Source organism: Phodopus roborovskii, unplaced genomic scaffold, assembly GCF_943737965.1.
Source record: "Phodopus roborovskii unplaced genomic scaffold, PHOROB, whole genome shotgun sequence".
In the NCBI taxonomy this organism is placed as follows: domain Eukaryota; kingdom Metazoa; phylum Chordata; class Mammalia; order Rodentia; family Cricetidae; genus Phodopus; species Phodopus roborovskii.
This window is the reverse complement of record NW_026126558.1, coordinates 19,995,280-20,009,967: the sequence shown is the minus strand read 5'-3', so window position 1 is coordinate 20,009,967 and position 14,688 is coordinate 19,995,280. Positions and strand designations below refer to the sequence as shown.

At 48.2% G+C, this 14,688-nt stretch overlaps 1 protein-coding gene across 4 annotated transcripts in view; it reads left to right on the top strand.

The window, feature by feature from the left end:
* The window catches only part of Zfhx3 (zinc finger homeobox 3), a 277,462-nt gene that overhangs the window by 107,836 nt on the left and 154,938 nt on the right, over positions 1-14,688 (top strand). For all 4 annotated transcript variants that reach the window (XM_051201514.1, XM_051201513.1, XM_051201515.1 and 1 more), the window contains exon 2: positions 8,653-11,402. In XM_051201514.1, the coding sequence (XP_051057471.1) occupies positions 8,699-11,402 (2,704 nt within the window). In that variant the 5' untranslated portion in view covers positions 8,653-8,698. The remainder of the gene's footprint in view (positions 1-8,652; positions 11,403-14,688) is intronic.

The window sequence follows — 14,688 nt, the reverse complement described above, 5'->3', positions numbered from 1 at the left end:
TGTCATAGAAGCACCGCACCCATCATTTCATATTGATGACATTCTCCGGAGTATCCTTACAGACTGGTTTCTGAGACCTCCCTCTCTATCCCTCCCTCTCCCTCAGATTGCATGGCTCTCACCCTCCCATGACTGCTCCAGTCCTCACAGTCACCAGAATATCTTGGTGGCTGTGTGTTTCATGTAGAGTGGACTGGGCCAGCACTTCTCACTTCCCAGTTGATTTATGTTGATGCTGCAAATAACATGGGTGTGTTTATTAGCAAACATGAAGCTCGGGGCCTGGATTATTTTTTTTGTGCCTTCTGCACAGTGGGCATCCTGCTTCATGAAGGTTCTGTGCAAGTATGTGTCACCTGGCCACAGTTACAGACTCCTTCTTAAGGCTGTTGGGAAACCGCCGTTGAGCCCAGTTGAGGACCTGTTTCTAAGACATGTCTACTGACTTAAATACATCAGGAGACAGATTACTGTTACTGCACTGAGTGGAACTATAGGTTTCTTTACCAGATTCCAAGCCAAACAGGTCTGGGAATTAGCTCTTTGTCCCTTGGATGAGGTTTCTAGTGTTTTATTTTAGATTTATTTTTATTTTCAATTGTGTGTTTGTGTCTGTGTGTGAGGCTATGTGCCATGAGAATGGGTGCCTGAGGAGGCCAGAGGTATCATCACCTTGGAGCAGGAATTACAGGCAGCTATGAGCTGCCCAGTGAGGGGCTGGGAGCCACACTTAGGTTCTCTGTAAGAGCATCAAGTGCTCTCGCCTCCTGAGCTATCCCTGCACCTCCTTCCTTTGGTTGGTTTCTCTCTGGTTAGTGAGTGTTTATTCATTGTGTGTTTATTTTATTTTACTCTGTTTTAGTCTGGACTTGATAGTGCTTATACTGTGGGCAACTAGAATTCTTTGATGGGGGTTCTTAATCTTTTCTTTTCTTTTCTTCTTTTTTTTTAAATTGCTTTTCACTAAGATAGGATATATAGCCAAAAGTTGTTAGGTTTTCTGAGTGTTATGTTATGTAAAATTCCACCCAAGTTAAATTGGCATATTGATTTGTCTTCTGTAAGCAGAGGACTCTACCCAGAAACCTCAACTGAAGAATGGAAGACTGGTGTTTTCCCATACTTCTTTGCCCAACTTTGCAGTCTCTGCCCTTTTACAAGGCTGTGTTAGCAAGGAATTTCCTATAAATATAAGGACCTGCACATCTGTGTGGGTTGATGGTGCATGTATATTTTTGGAGAGTTGTTTTTTTGGGGGGGGGGGGACAGTTCTGTTTTCTTTTGACATGATTATAGCTATGCCCCCCGAAAAAACAAACAAACAAACAAAAAGAACAAAATATTCTTGTCCTTGGGCTGGAGAGATGGCTCACAGGTTAAAAGCACTGGCTACTCTTCTGGAGGCTCTTGATTCGATTTCCAGCACCCACATGGCAGTTTAGAACGGTCTATAACTCCAGTCCCAGGGTCACACAGACATGTATGTAGTCAAAATACCAGTGGACATAAAATAAAATAAATGAATCATGAACAAAACAATGCCCATCCTCTTCATCTGTAGTCATTTTGCCCGTGTGTGTGTGTGTGTGTGTGTGTGTGTGTGTGTGTGTGTGCGCGCGCGCGCACGCACGTGCAGTCATATGAGTTTACATACCACATACACACTTGCACATTTTTTTTTTTTTCTTACTTTCCAGACAGGATTTCTCTGTGTAACAGCTCTAGCTGTCCTGGAACTCACTCTGCAAACCAGCCTGGCCTTGAACTCAACCGACATCCGTGGTGGCGTGAGTCACCAATCATTAAGGCTTTTTAAAAATAAATTAGTAAGATGGGCTTTACTGTGTAGCCCACAGTGGCCTTGTCTCTGCCTCCTTTGTGCTGGGATTTGAGGTGTATCCTGCCATCCTAGCTCCTTAAGCTGTTTGAGGATGGGGGCAGCATGCCTACTTTACCTCTCATGTGTTCAAGTGTGTCTTCTAGCAGACTTTATCCTCTGCAACATACTAGGCATAGGCTCCTATTAGTTTGTCCACAGACCACATTCAGATTTCACCAATTGTCCCTCTTAGGTCCTTCATAGGAAAAGAAGACCACAGAGATGAGTTACACATGTTTGTCACATGTTACCTTTAATCTGAAATAGTTTTCCGATATATCTGAAGAGTGGAGGATGATTTAACAGACTTCTCTCACTCAGGGTTCGCCTGATGTTCCTTGTTGATTTGATTCAGGGTTGATGTTTTTAGCAGGGAGGGAATGTAGTGTTCCTCCCAGCGTATCTTACCAGGATTCACTTGATTAAGCTGATATCTGCCAGGCCTCTTAACTGTAGGAAGAAGAGTCTGTAAGGGAAACTCAGATTGTAAGAACTCTCCTCTTCCTTTAGTGTGCATATCCATTGATTAGATTAGATCCTGAGTGGATTCCTATTTGGTTATCAAAGGAGGAGGTCTGAAGTAGAGAGAGAGAGAGAGAGAAAATATTTGTATTTTTCTTTATAAAAGAATGGAGTTGTGAATTCTTATTTTATGTGCCAGGTGTCAGTCCTTTGCACTTACTAAGTCCCTTGTCCCTGGATGACAGGAGCCCCTTCAGCTCATTCCTGTGTTCATCTGAGACATCAGCTCAAGGTGCACTATAATTTAAGATGGTCCTTGCTCACCTTGTACTCCTGCTTCAGTCTAAGACTCACCACTCACCCAAAGACCTCCAGTTCTGTTGGCTGGGCATCTCGTGAGGGGAGATGTGTCCATGGGCTATCCTTCATTCTCTTGACATGTTATAATTTCTTCCGCTACCTTAGTTGTTTTTTCATCCATCATTTTACTAATCATCTTCTCACATCTTGGTTGTGAGGATACAGAAGTAAGTCATATCATATGGAGTCTGATCTCATGGTGTTCACAGCCAGGGCAGGTGAGTCAACAGAGAGCCAGTCATAGCATCAGGGTGCCCCAAATTTCTGCCTTTAACCGAGTGCGAAGATTTACCTTCTACCTTGTCATGTAAATGTTGCTGATGTAAATGAGTATCCGGTGGCAGGTCCATGCATGCCTCAGCCTCCATGTTTCCTTGAAGTGATGGTGTCCTTGTTAAGTACTCTTTGCTGTATTTCTCGGGTCACCAGCTCATGTCTGGTTTACTTTATGTGTGCTGTCTGTCATTGGCTGATTGCTGAGAGGTCTTCCTCAGCACCAGCTGAATCCGCTTAAACCCGGGGAGGGTTTGCAGCCTACACTCACTGGACATTCTGTTCACCTTGATGTCATCACCTTATTGAAAATATGGGATGCACACATATCATGCTTGCCACTTGTCTGGCTTCTTGTGACTTCGGAGAGCATTGAACTGAATATGTCATACTTATTTGCGGTTCTCTCCTCAGAACATAGGCATTCCCTAGATTCTGACAGTGGGTTTACAGTAAATGATCAACCTTATAACATGTTGAATGAGTGAATACATTTTCAGGCCTATAGCTTCTAGGTTTTGCCTTTTTTTTTTTTTTTTTCCAATTTTCCAATTTGCTGCTATTGCATGCATATGATGTGTGTGTATATGTGAGTGCAGGGATGCGTGTGATGATAGATTGGCGCGATAACAGTGTACATGTAGAGGTCAAAGGCTAACCTTCAGGGGTTGTTTTTGTTCTCTACCATTGGTCCTGGGGAGTGAATGCCAAGCGTCTTTCGCCACTGAGCCATCTCTGTTACCCCTGTGTATGTGGTGTATGTGAGTGCAGGTGCCTCAGGAAGCCGGAGGTGCCAGATCTGTTGAAGTTGAACTCACCGACAATTGTGAGCTGCCTGATGTGGGTACTGTGAACCCAACGTCGGTCCTGTACAAGAGCAGCAAGCTTTCTTAACCACAGAACCATCACTCAGTTCCATTGCCCCCCTTCTTTTTGAAAAAGAAAGGGAAAAGAAAAGAAGCCAGCCTTCTGTGACTTTGCTGTGGGGTCCCTGCTCCTGTACTCTTGGCAGCTATTGTTGGTGTCCACATCAAGAGGACCGGCCACTTTGAGTTCTCCTGTTTGGATTGATAGGTGTGAGCAGTCCGTGATCTTGGAATAGTCTCTGAGCACACGAAGGTCTAATGCAAATACTGACTGTCAGGATGCTTCATTGTTGACAATAGACATCTAAAGGAAACTGTCCATAGTGTCTAAGATCCTACAGAAACTATCTGACTTTGTCATTTAGACTACTATGAGCAATCTCAGTTTTACAACTTTGGAATGAGGATAAGAACAGCATCCCTTGGAGTGGTTATGCTTATACCTGTAGGTATCACCTCAGTTCCTAACTCAGTAAGTGATGGTTCCCATTATGAGGGCTTTAAAAAGCTGTGGGAAATATAGGCACAAGGGAGGAATATAGCCCCACTTCCTCAAATTTACCGTCATAAACATTTTGATAGAAATATGATGATGGCTGTGTCCATATCTACTTGTCCTTCACGCAGTTCGCAGCTGATCAGCTTCCATTGCTTGTAAATGGTTTCTTGAGCATCAGCGATCAACCTTATAACATGTTGAATTGCACAAACTGTAATTTGGTCTCTGCTTTTGCCTGATTATTTCCATCTCTTTTTTTTTTTCCTGTTATAAATCTTATTATGAGCAATTTCATATGTCCACACATCTCCTGGGTTGTTTCCTTGGAATACATTCCTAGAATGGAGAAATTGCTGAGTCAAAACATGTTGGCAGTATATGCTGTGCACTGCCTGGGTCCCTGGAGAGGGGCGGTCCTTATATTTCTCCCTGGGGCAGGGTGAAGCGTGCCTGGAGGACCAGGCATCCTTGCGTGCTGACTGACATCTCTGGTGATACCCTGCAGGTTATTCAGAGGCAACAGTTTCTCTTGCTGTCTCTATTCTCTTTGTTTTTCTTTCTTTCCCCTTTGTTTCCCTTCTTGGTTTTCTGCCAAACAGCCCCTTGTGAAAGGACCGCCTAATTAACCCTGTGCTAATTAACAATTTAAAATTACACAGTGTGACTGTTCATGTTTAATTCTCTGGGAGCTGAAGCAATAGCGGGAGCCCCCTCCCCTTCCTTAGAACTGCACACCCCTACCCAGCCTACCAGAAAACTGTAGCATTTTATCTAGCCCTATCTTTTTCATGGAATAAGACAGAACTTTCCTTACTCACCCTTTTAGTTTAAAGAGGAAGATAGTTGCCAAGATGAGTGGCGTGTTGCATTGTACCTGGTAGCATTTCATACTTCTAAAGCAATCTTTTAAAGAGGTCGGTTGATGTTTGCAAAACTACAGTGGGCTTTGAGATGATGAACTATGATGTGGAGATGAACACAGGCTCTCCCCCTCCCCTTTTGTTGGGTCATTCGTAAGGTGTTTGGAGTTCTTCTGCATGGAGTACTTTTCAAATGGCAGATTTAAATGCTAAGTAGAACGAGAGAGTGAGCAAAGACTGTATGTGTACAAATGCTTGCCAGATCACTCCTGTGGCTCCCTTCAAACTTTGTCATTGGAAAGATGTGCTTTTTTTAAAAAAAAATTCTTTAACTGGTTATTTTAAAATAGTGTTGAATACAATATTGAGGTCACTTAAAGGAAACCTGGGGGAGTGGCTAGGGGAAGAAGAATTGGCCTGCAGGAAGAGTTTTGAGTTTCCGGTGAGCCAGACTGGAGTGTGTGTCTGTGTGTGTGTGTGTGTGTGTGTGTGTGTGTGTGTGTGTGTGTGTGGGATGGGTCACAGCCTTGGGGTGGGCTAGAGGGCTAAGGAGAGGCTTGTGAATTTTGACTGGCAGGGCTTCCCGGGAAAGTGTGGGGACCCACTTGGTTCCCAGGCTGCCCTCTGTAACTGAAGAGCATTGATTTTACGGGAAACCATGTTTACAGACAGAGTGCTGATCGACCTGCCGAGTTGACTTCTGCCTCCTTAAGTAAGAACTACCTTTTTCTTATTGACTGGCTGATAAACAGAGCAAGCACGCTGGGTGGGAGAGTAGTGGATGCCCTGAGGCCCATGATCTTCCAGACTGGGCAGGATGAAGAGACTGCTTCATGTCAGTGCATACTCCAATTGTGTGTCCCGTTGTCCCCCCCCCCCCAATTCCTCATCCTGCATCTGCCAGGGATGGAGGCAGGGGATGTATGTGGCCATCCTTCTCTGCTTACCTGGCAGTATGGGGAACAAGCACAGCCGAGCTGCTCTTGTGGTGAGGGTGCTGTGAGGCAGTGTCCAGAGCTTTAATTCAAGTTCCCGGGGATGGCATGGGTGTGCAGAGTCTGTTTGGGATGGGGTGTGAGCCAGGAGCCTGCACTTCTCAGGACAGTATGTATAACTAGCCCCTGAACCACACCACTTATTCACAGGTCTGTCAAAAGTTCTACTTGGTCAGCATGTATGGAAGAGAAGCTCTAGCTAAAGCAGGCAGCCTGGGCCTAGAAATTGGGTTCTCTTTCCCATCTGTATCCTCATGGCCTGTCAGCTTCCTGTGAATGAGTGTGTATTTTTACCCCCAGCCCAGGCACCAGGCATCTGCTTTTTAGAAGTAGCAACTACCTACTTCAGAATACAAAACAAATTAAGGGAGGTTTTGTTTTGTTATTTGTTTGTTTTATCTTGTCCTCAAAGCCCCGGCCCCTTAGCTGGCCAGTTCATGGAAGAGGAAGAAGAGAGCAGTGCAAGCAAAGCCCACCAATTAATTGGTAAATGCTAGCAGGTTTCTCTGGCCCAGCCCAGGCTGGAGAGGAGATTGGCTTTGCTGTCGATAAACAAGTCCCTGGTGCAGCATCAAAGCTGTTCTCCTTTATCAATCGTGGCCTCCCCTTCCCGCATGTTCCTGTAACTTACCAAGCATTTATGACATTGATTTTACAATCGGGCTGTTAACCCTCCCACCCCTTCAGACCTGCCAACCTTTTTGGCTTGAACTGTCAATCAGGTGTCGTCCAGCCAATCAGGAACCTCCTTAAGGAGCGCCTCCCCAGATTCTCACCTATATCCCAGCTAAGCCTTATGGGAAGTCCTATTTCATTTGGCATTGGGGTTTTGATTTAGTGTAGTGATCTGTTTCAAACGAATCCGTCCTTTCTAAGGCACACAGAGCTTTACTGTCGCCGAGACTTAGGTTATCAGTTTGACAGAGAAGTGTATGCATGTGAGTTTTAAACCAGTCCTGGCACATTCTTCGAAAAAGTGATTTCTTCTGAGGCCTCTGCAAGCCTGCCTTCTCCATCTTTTCCCGAGGGGGAGCTGTTGGCTCACTATGCGATCAAACCTGGAGAAATATAAAAGACTAAGACAGGGTTGGCAGAAGATGGAGGGAGATGAAACCCAGCCAAAAGCTTTGTCTGATGCTTATGAATGAGATGGTGGAGCAGGGGACAGATGGCCTGGGGTCTGTGGGTAAAAGACCAAACTCTTAGGAAGTGCTGAGCCACCTGTAGGAGGACAGCAGCAAGGCAATAACTGCCCCTGCAGTGATGTTGCAGGAACCAGGCAGCCTGTGATCTGTTGCTACCTTCCCTGGGGAGGGGAGCTCTCAGAGGGCGAGCTCAGCTCAGTAGCACTCTGGAGTCGGAAACGGAAAAGCCTCAGGGCTGAAGGACAGCTGCTTGGGTAGCAACTAATAACTGAGAGGCAGGTGTGGAAGTAGGGCTTGCTAAGCCCAGCTGCCGCTGTCTCTGCTTATGCTAAGACCTTAGCTAGGGGAAATCCACCACATGCATGGTGGATGGGCTCCCTGCAGATGGGGTGTGGCGCTGCCCCCCATGGAGGCATTGGCAAACTGAAAATCTGGCCAGTTCTTATTCTTGGTACCTTCATATTTTCATTGTGAACTCTGCCCAGTCCCAGACTAGGAAGCTTTCCTGGTTTGGGTGGGGGAGATGGGAATTTTGGAGTGTCTTCTCTTCAGTTTGTTAGAGTGGCATTGTTGAGGTTTACCATGTAAGGTTTACTGCTTGGGAAATGGGACTTTTGTTGCTTCCGGGACCTGAAGGGAAGAGGGTATGGCCGCTGGCTCCCTTGGGCCCTTTTCAGGATGTACCTAAGCTTTCACCTTCTCTCTCTGAATCTTGTAGACCTTTTGGATTTACCAAACTTGACACATGGCCATTGAAAAGCACCTCTCATTTCTCTACGTCTGTTGGCACTTCTCAGTTTACCACTGTCTTCTTGAAGCTCCCTCCTTTCCTCATCCCAGATGGCCCCATCCCAGTATCATCAGCTAGGGATGACTTCATGCAAGCTGTCTATATGCAGGAGGGGCCCTTTCTGTGACCTCTTTGGGTACTGGAAAGATAACAGGCATCTTCCACTATGGCTCCCTACCCAGCCTGACTTGAAGCCCTGATGGCACAGAGTGAAAATGCCAACGGGTCTGTCTGTAGAGCTAGAGTGACAGACAGTGCGAAGTCGAAGCCGCTTTTCCCAGTTCATCCATTGCACAGACCTGGCTGTGTTGTCCATGGTGCTGCTTGTCCTCTCTGTACTGTACTGTGCTGTGCTGGGCCGTGTCCCCCAGTCTGCCCTCTGCCCTGCAAGCCTTGTGTTGTGGGTATGGACGGAAGCTGCTTAGAGCACTCTGTGCGGGACCTTAGCCTTGGCCCTCCTAACCTTTCCTTTCTCTCTCTCTTTCCCCTCTCTCCCTCCTCCCCCCTTGCCTCCACCCTTCAGGTCCGATCCGTACTGGGTGCAATGAAAGCTCCACGCAGGCCTTACCATGGAAGGCTGTGACTCGCCCGTCGTCTCGGGGAAGGACAATGGGTGCGGGATCCCTCAGCACCGGCAATGGACTGAACTCAACAGCACCCACCTCCCCGACAAACCCAGTAGCATGGAGCAGCCCACAGGCGAGAGCCATGGGCCCTTGGACAGCCTAAGGGCCCCCTTCAATGAGCGCCTGGCGGACAGCAGCACCTCAGCCGGGCCGCCAGCCGAGCCCGCCAGCAAGGAGGTCAGCTGCAACGAGTGCTCAGCCTCCTTTGCCAGCCTCCAGACCTACATGGAGCACCACTGCCCTGGCACGCGCCCCCCACTGCCCCTGCGAGAGGAGAGTGCCAGCGACACCAGCGAGGAGGGCGACGAGGAGAGTGACGTGGAGAACCTGGCCGGGGAGATCGTCTACCAGCCAGATGGCTCCGCGTACATTGTTGAGAGCCTCAGCCAGCTGGCCCAGAGCGGGGCCACATGTGGCAGTGGCAGTGGGCCTGTCCCCTCGCTCTTCCTGAACTCTCTCCCCGGGGCAGGGGGCAAACAAGGGGACCCTTCATGTGCTGCACCCGTGTACCCGCAGATCATCAACACTTTCCACATAGCCTCATCCTTCGGGAAATGGTTTGAGGGCTCAGACCAGGCCTTCCCGAATACCTCAGCCCTGGCGGGGCTCAGCCCTGTCCTGCACAGCTTCCGCGTTTTTGACGTGCGACACAAAAGCAACAAGGATTACCTGAACAGCGACGGTTCTGCCAAAAGCTCCTGCGTATCCAAAGATGTTCCCAACAATGTGGACCTGTCCAAGTTCGATGGCTTTGTGCTCTATGGCAAGAGGAAGCCCATCCTAATGTGCTTCTTGTGCAAACTCTCCTTTGGGTATGTCCGTTCATTTGTGACCCACGCGGTGCACGACCATCGAATGACCCTGAGTGACGAGGAGCGGAAAATTCTTAGCAATAAGAACATCTCCGCTATCATCCAAGGGATTGGCAAAGACAAGGAACCCCTTGTAAGTTTTCTGGAACCAAAAAACAAAAACTTTCAACACTCTTTAGTTTCCACAGCTAACCTCATAGGCCCCGGACACAGTTTTTATGGTAAATTTAGTGGCATTCGCATGGAAGGGGAGGAGGCCCTCCCAGCCGTCGCCGCTGCTGGCCCTGAGCAGCCCCAGGCTGGTCTCTTGACCCCCAGCACCCTCTTGAACCTTGGCGGGCTCACCAGCTCGGTCCTGAAGACCCCCATTACCTCAGTCCCGCTGGGGCCTCTGGCTGCCAGTCCTACCAAATCCTTGGAGGGCAAGGACTCTGGGGCAGCTGAAGGAGATAAGCAAGAAGCGGGGGACCCAGATTGCTTCTCCGAGAAAGCAGAGCCAGCCGAGGAGGAGGAGGCAGAGGAGGAGGAAGAGGAGGAGGAAGAGGCGGAGGAGGAGGAAGAAGAGGAGGAGGAAGAGGAAGACGAGGGCTGCAAAGGACTCTTTCCAAGTGAGTTGGAGGAGGAACTGGAGGACAGGGCCCCCGAGGAATCTGGAGCCACAGCAGGTGGTAGCAGCAAAAAGGACCTTGCTCTCTCAAACCAAAGCATTTCTAACTCCCCCTTAATGCCTAATGTGCTCCAGACCCTGTCGAGGGGCACAGCTTCTACTCCTTCTAACTCTGCTTCTTCCTTTGTTGTCTTCGATGGTGCGAACAGGAGGAATCGTTTAAGCTTTAACAGTGAGGGCGTCAGGGCCAATGTGGCAGAGGGCAGGAGGCTGGACTTTGCTGACGAAAGTGCCAATAAAGACAATGCCACAGCACCAGAACCAAATGAAAGCACAGAGGGCGACGATGGGGGCTTCGTCCCTCATCACCAGCATACTGGCTCCCTCTGCGAGCTTGGGGTTGGGGAGTGCCCCTCGGGTAGCGGTGTGGAGTGCCCCAAATGCGACACGGTCCTGGGCTCTTCCCGTTCACTGGGTGGCCACATGACCATGATGCATTCTCGTAACTCGTGTAAGACACTCAAGTGCCCCAAGTGCAACTGGCACTATAAGTACCAGCAAACGCTGGAGGCACACATGAAGGAAAAGCACCCAGAGCCTGGGGGCTCCTGTGTCTACTGCAAAAGCGGGCAGCCCCACCCGCGGTTGGCACGGGGCGAGAGCTACACGTGTGGTTACAAGCCTTTCCGCTGTGAGGTGTGTAACTACTCCACAACTACCAAAGGCAACCTCAGTATTCATATGCAGTCCGACAAACATCTCAACAACATGCAGAACCTGCAGAACGGAGGGGGTGAGCAGGTCTTCAGCCACAGCGCTGGGGCAGCAGCAGCTGCCGCAGCTGCAGCCGCCGCAGCCGCCAATATCGGTAGCTCCTGCGGTGCCCCCTCACCCACCAAACCAAAAACCAAACCCACGTGGCGGTGTGAGGTGTGTGATTATGAGACCAATGTGGCCAGGAACCTCCGCATTCACATGACCAGTGAGAAACACATGCACAACATGATGCTGTTGCAGCAGAACATGACACAGATCCAGCACAACCGCCACCTGGGCCTCGGCAGCCTGCCCTCACCTGCCGAGGCTGAGCTCTACCAGTACTACCTGGCCCAGAACATGAACCTGCCCAACCTGAAGATGGACAGTACCGCTTCGGACGCTCAATTCATGATGAGCGGATTCCAGCTGGATCCTACAGGGCCCATGGCCGCCATGACGCCTGCTCTAGGTGAGGCTAACTAACCCCTCGGGCTTGTGTACTTTAACAGTAGGGGTTTGTTTCCTTAGGGAGGGAATCATGTGGCATAGGTTGAGGTGTGTACATTGGTTTTGATTTTTTTTTTATCTCCTCGAGTTTTTATTTATTTATTTGTTTGTTTTGTAAGTGGGAATGTCTCACAATCCAGTGTTCTCCCTTGCACTCGATGTGTACATATGGGAAATTTTACATATTTGACAGAGCTGTGATTGTACACTGGCGATGTAGGGCCAGGATTAAAACTTAAGTGTTGCCTCTAGTTTTTGACTTATGGTCAACTTTCCTTTACTGTTCCAATTCTTTTTCTCTTTTCTTTCCCAATTTGAAAAATTGCCATAATCACTCAAAACTTTTGGGTTCCATGAAATATTTATTAAAACGTACAGGAAACCGAAGCTGGGACCATCATCTCAATAATTCAAGCAGGGCCAGCCATTGTTGGAATAGGAAGAATTGGGAGCTGTAGCATTCCTCAGTGAAAACCCAAGGGCTGGTTCTGTGCCGAGCTGGGAACCACCCAGGGAGGTTTCTCGGGCTCTCTCTGTATTTTTGTGGATCTTGATGAAAGAGACGTGTTCTTAATCTTTTTTATTTTGGATGCGTTGTTGATTAGTGTAGTTGGGAATTAATTAGGTATTAAATTGCCCTGGGGAAACTGTCATGAGTGCTGTGACAGATGAAGAACTGAATAAATTGTGAAATTGGCCACCAAAGAAAGCTTCCATTTTGATAGCGGTTAGACGGCGGCTAGTGGTGTCTTCGTTGCCAGGAGAAGCAGTTGTTTTAGAGAAGCTGAGTGGGCTACCTCCAGACCCCAGTGTTGACTTCTGTTACTGCAACAAATGCTTGCGATGTAAAAAGAGAAGCAGTTTGTCTCACAGTTTGGGAGCTTACAGTCTATGGTCAGTTACCCCTGTTGCTCTGGGACCTGTGGTGAAGAGTTGTATCATGGTGGGAACACTTGGTAGAGACAGCAAGGGACTGAAAGGGAGAGGAAGGGGCCAGGGTCCCATGTGACTGGAAGACTTCCAGCGGGGCTCTACCTCCTGAAGGCGGTTCACCACCTTCCCATAGTGTCACAGGCTGGGGGCCAAGTCTTGAACACATAGAACTTGTTAGGGAACATTTTTTCAAGCCTTAGTGTCAGGTCTTACTGTTCAGCTTGGCACATCTAAAAGGGAAGCAAAAAAAAATAGGAGGTTTGGGTATTGAGAACTGTTGGTCATGACCAATTTTTTTGAGCAGGAAAATGTACATGTTGACTTTATGAAGGCTAGTATGATGGCTAGGTCCCCTTTGACCTCACCTGGTCTCTATTCCCTGACTGAGCTGTCTAGGACTTTTGGATCTGTGGCAAGGACCTTATGATCAACATGGGAATAAATAATTTTCTTAGCAACAAAGTGAGCACATGCCTTCATGCAGGCATAGGTTAGGCAAGTGCCCGGAGGCCAGGTTTCACCAGCATGCAGGTCTTTAGCTTGTGTGGTGTTGCAGGGCTAATTAGTAGGTGAGCTGTGGCTCCAAGTATTCAGCTTGCTCTTCCTGCTCTGGGTTTTCACTGTGAATCCATGATATTTGAACCTTGTTTTCTATTTTGAAATATTAACCTGTCGATCTTTTTATGACAAAATGATCTAAAGATGCTTTGCCGACTGGACTAGACCGGACTGGTTAATGGAGAAGGCACAAGAATCAATCCATTGTTCTGCTTGTCCCCCGAGTGAACCGGGCACCTTGGGAAGGGTGGGCATCGGCCTCTAGTGAAGGCCTCCCTGAAGTCTTCCGTTCCTCTTCTCTTTCTCTCCTTCTCTCCCCATCTCTTTCTCTGTCACCAACAGCAATTAGTTCCGCACCTTAGGGACAGTAAAATTCTGGTAGGCAGATCTTCAGAATAAACAGGGTATAGCCTCCATACCCCAAAAGCACAGAACTGGGATGAGTTAGCACTGACAAATCAAGGTCTTTTTAGTTACCTTGAAGATCAGTGACTACTGCTTGACTTGAGAAATGGAAACACATATTGTGGGCTTTTTTTGAACTTAGTATCTTTGAGCCACAGGGTGTCCCAGTTGTTGGTGTTACCAGGCACAAAGGAAGCAGAAGGGCAAATCCTTGTGTCCAGACACATGAAGAAGAGAGCCCCACTTTCTGTCCTAGAGTAGACCTGTCCTTTCTAAGGGTCTTGCCCAGTTTGGTCAGGAAGGGCTCTTGAGTTGCGCTCATGCCACAATTGGATGGACTTCAGAGAAGTCCCGTCCTTTTGATGGTCATGAGGTCTGTTGGGCCATGAGAGTCACAGTTGTTTCATGTTGCAAGGCTGGCTGGGTGTGGAGACAATAGGGTGTTTCTGGATGACTTGCAGAGGAGGGTTGTGTGGCCTCAGTAGGGTAAAGAAGATAGGCAAGTATAAAAGTCATAATTTTCAGTGATGCCTGCTGCTGTTAGACCATTGGTGAGGTGATTGTTAGACATGGTTGGGGTCTTCAGTGAGGCAGAACAGACTTTTATGACCTTTATGCTTTTTGGCCAGGTTACTTTTTCATGCCTTCTTTGACAGGACCTTTAGTTTTGTCAAGGTGCTCATCTGGAGATCTTCCATTCTGGAGGGGGCAGAGGACAGTGTTATGTCCCTTGGTCTGGTCTGACTTAAGTGGATCTGCCACCATTTATAGATGGGATATGAAGACTTACAGCAATGTGACCATCCTCCCAAACATCCCTCTAAATTCCTAAGTCTAATACAGCATCAAGAAATGGGTCACTTTGTAGGGCATTTTCCTTTTTCAAACCAAGTACTTGGTGGCCACAGAACACTTGTCATTTAGGAGCCTCCTGCTTTTGTCCTCTGCCTTTAGGGTGTGTTATTTAATTCATGCCTCTGGAGGCTGACCTTTTAAGTGGACTCAAGTGCCAGGGTGTGAAGTCCAAGCTAGTCAGATCTCTGTCGTGGGCGCATGGTCCTGCCCAAGGCCCTGATAGGGCTCAAAAGGGATGGCCTGTTACAGCCTTCCTTAGAGAGCTCCCAGATGCCGTGGATCAAGTGAGGGCATCTAATTCACTGGAGCTGAATTAACTGTGTGGACTTGCAGGACTCTAATGCCTTGGCTTTTCTCCAAGGTGGAGGCTTGGCGGGAGTCCTGGCATGCCCCTCTCAGTCATCCCAGTTTCTCAGTGCTCCTCCGCGGGGCCTGTGACCTGGGGATGGGAGCAGTGGCTTGTTCTCTGTGCTGCTTCTGTGGGCTTGTAATGTTCA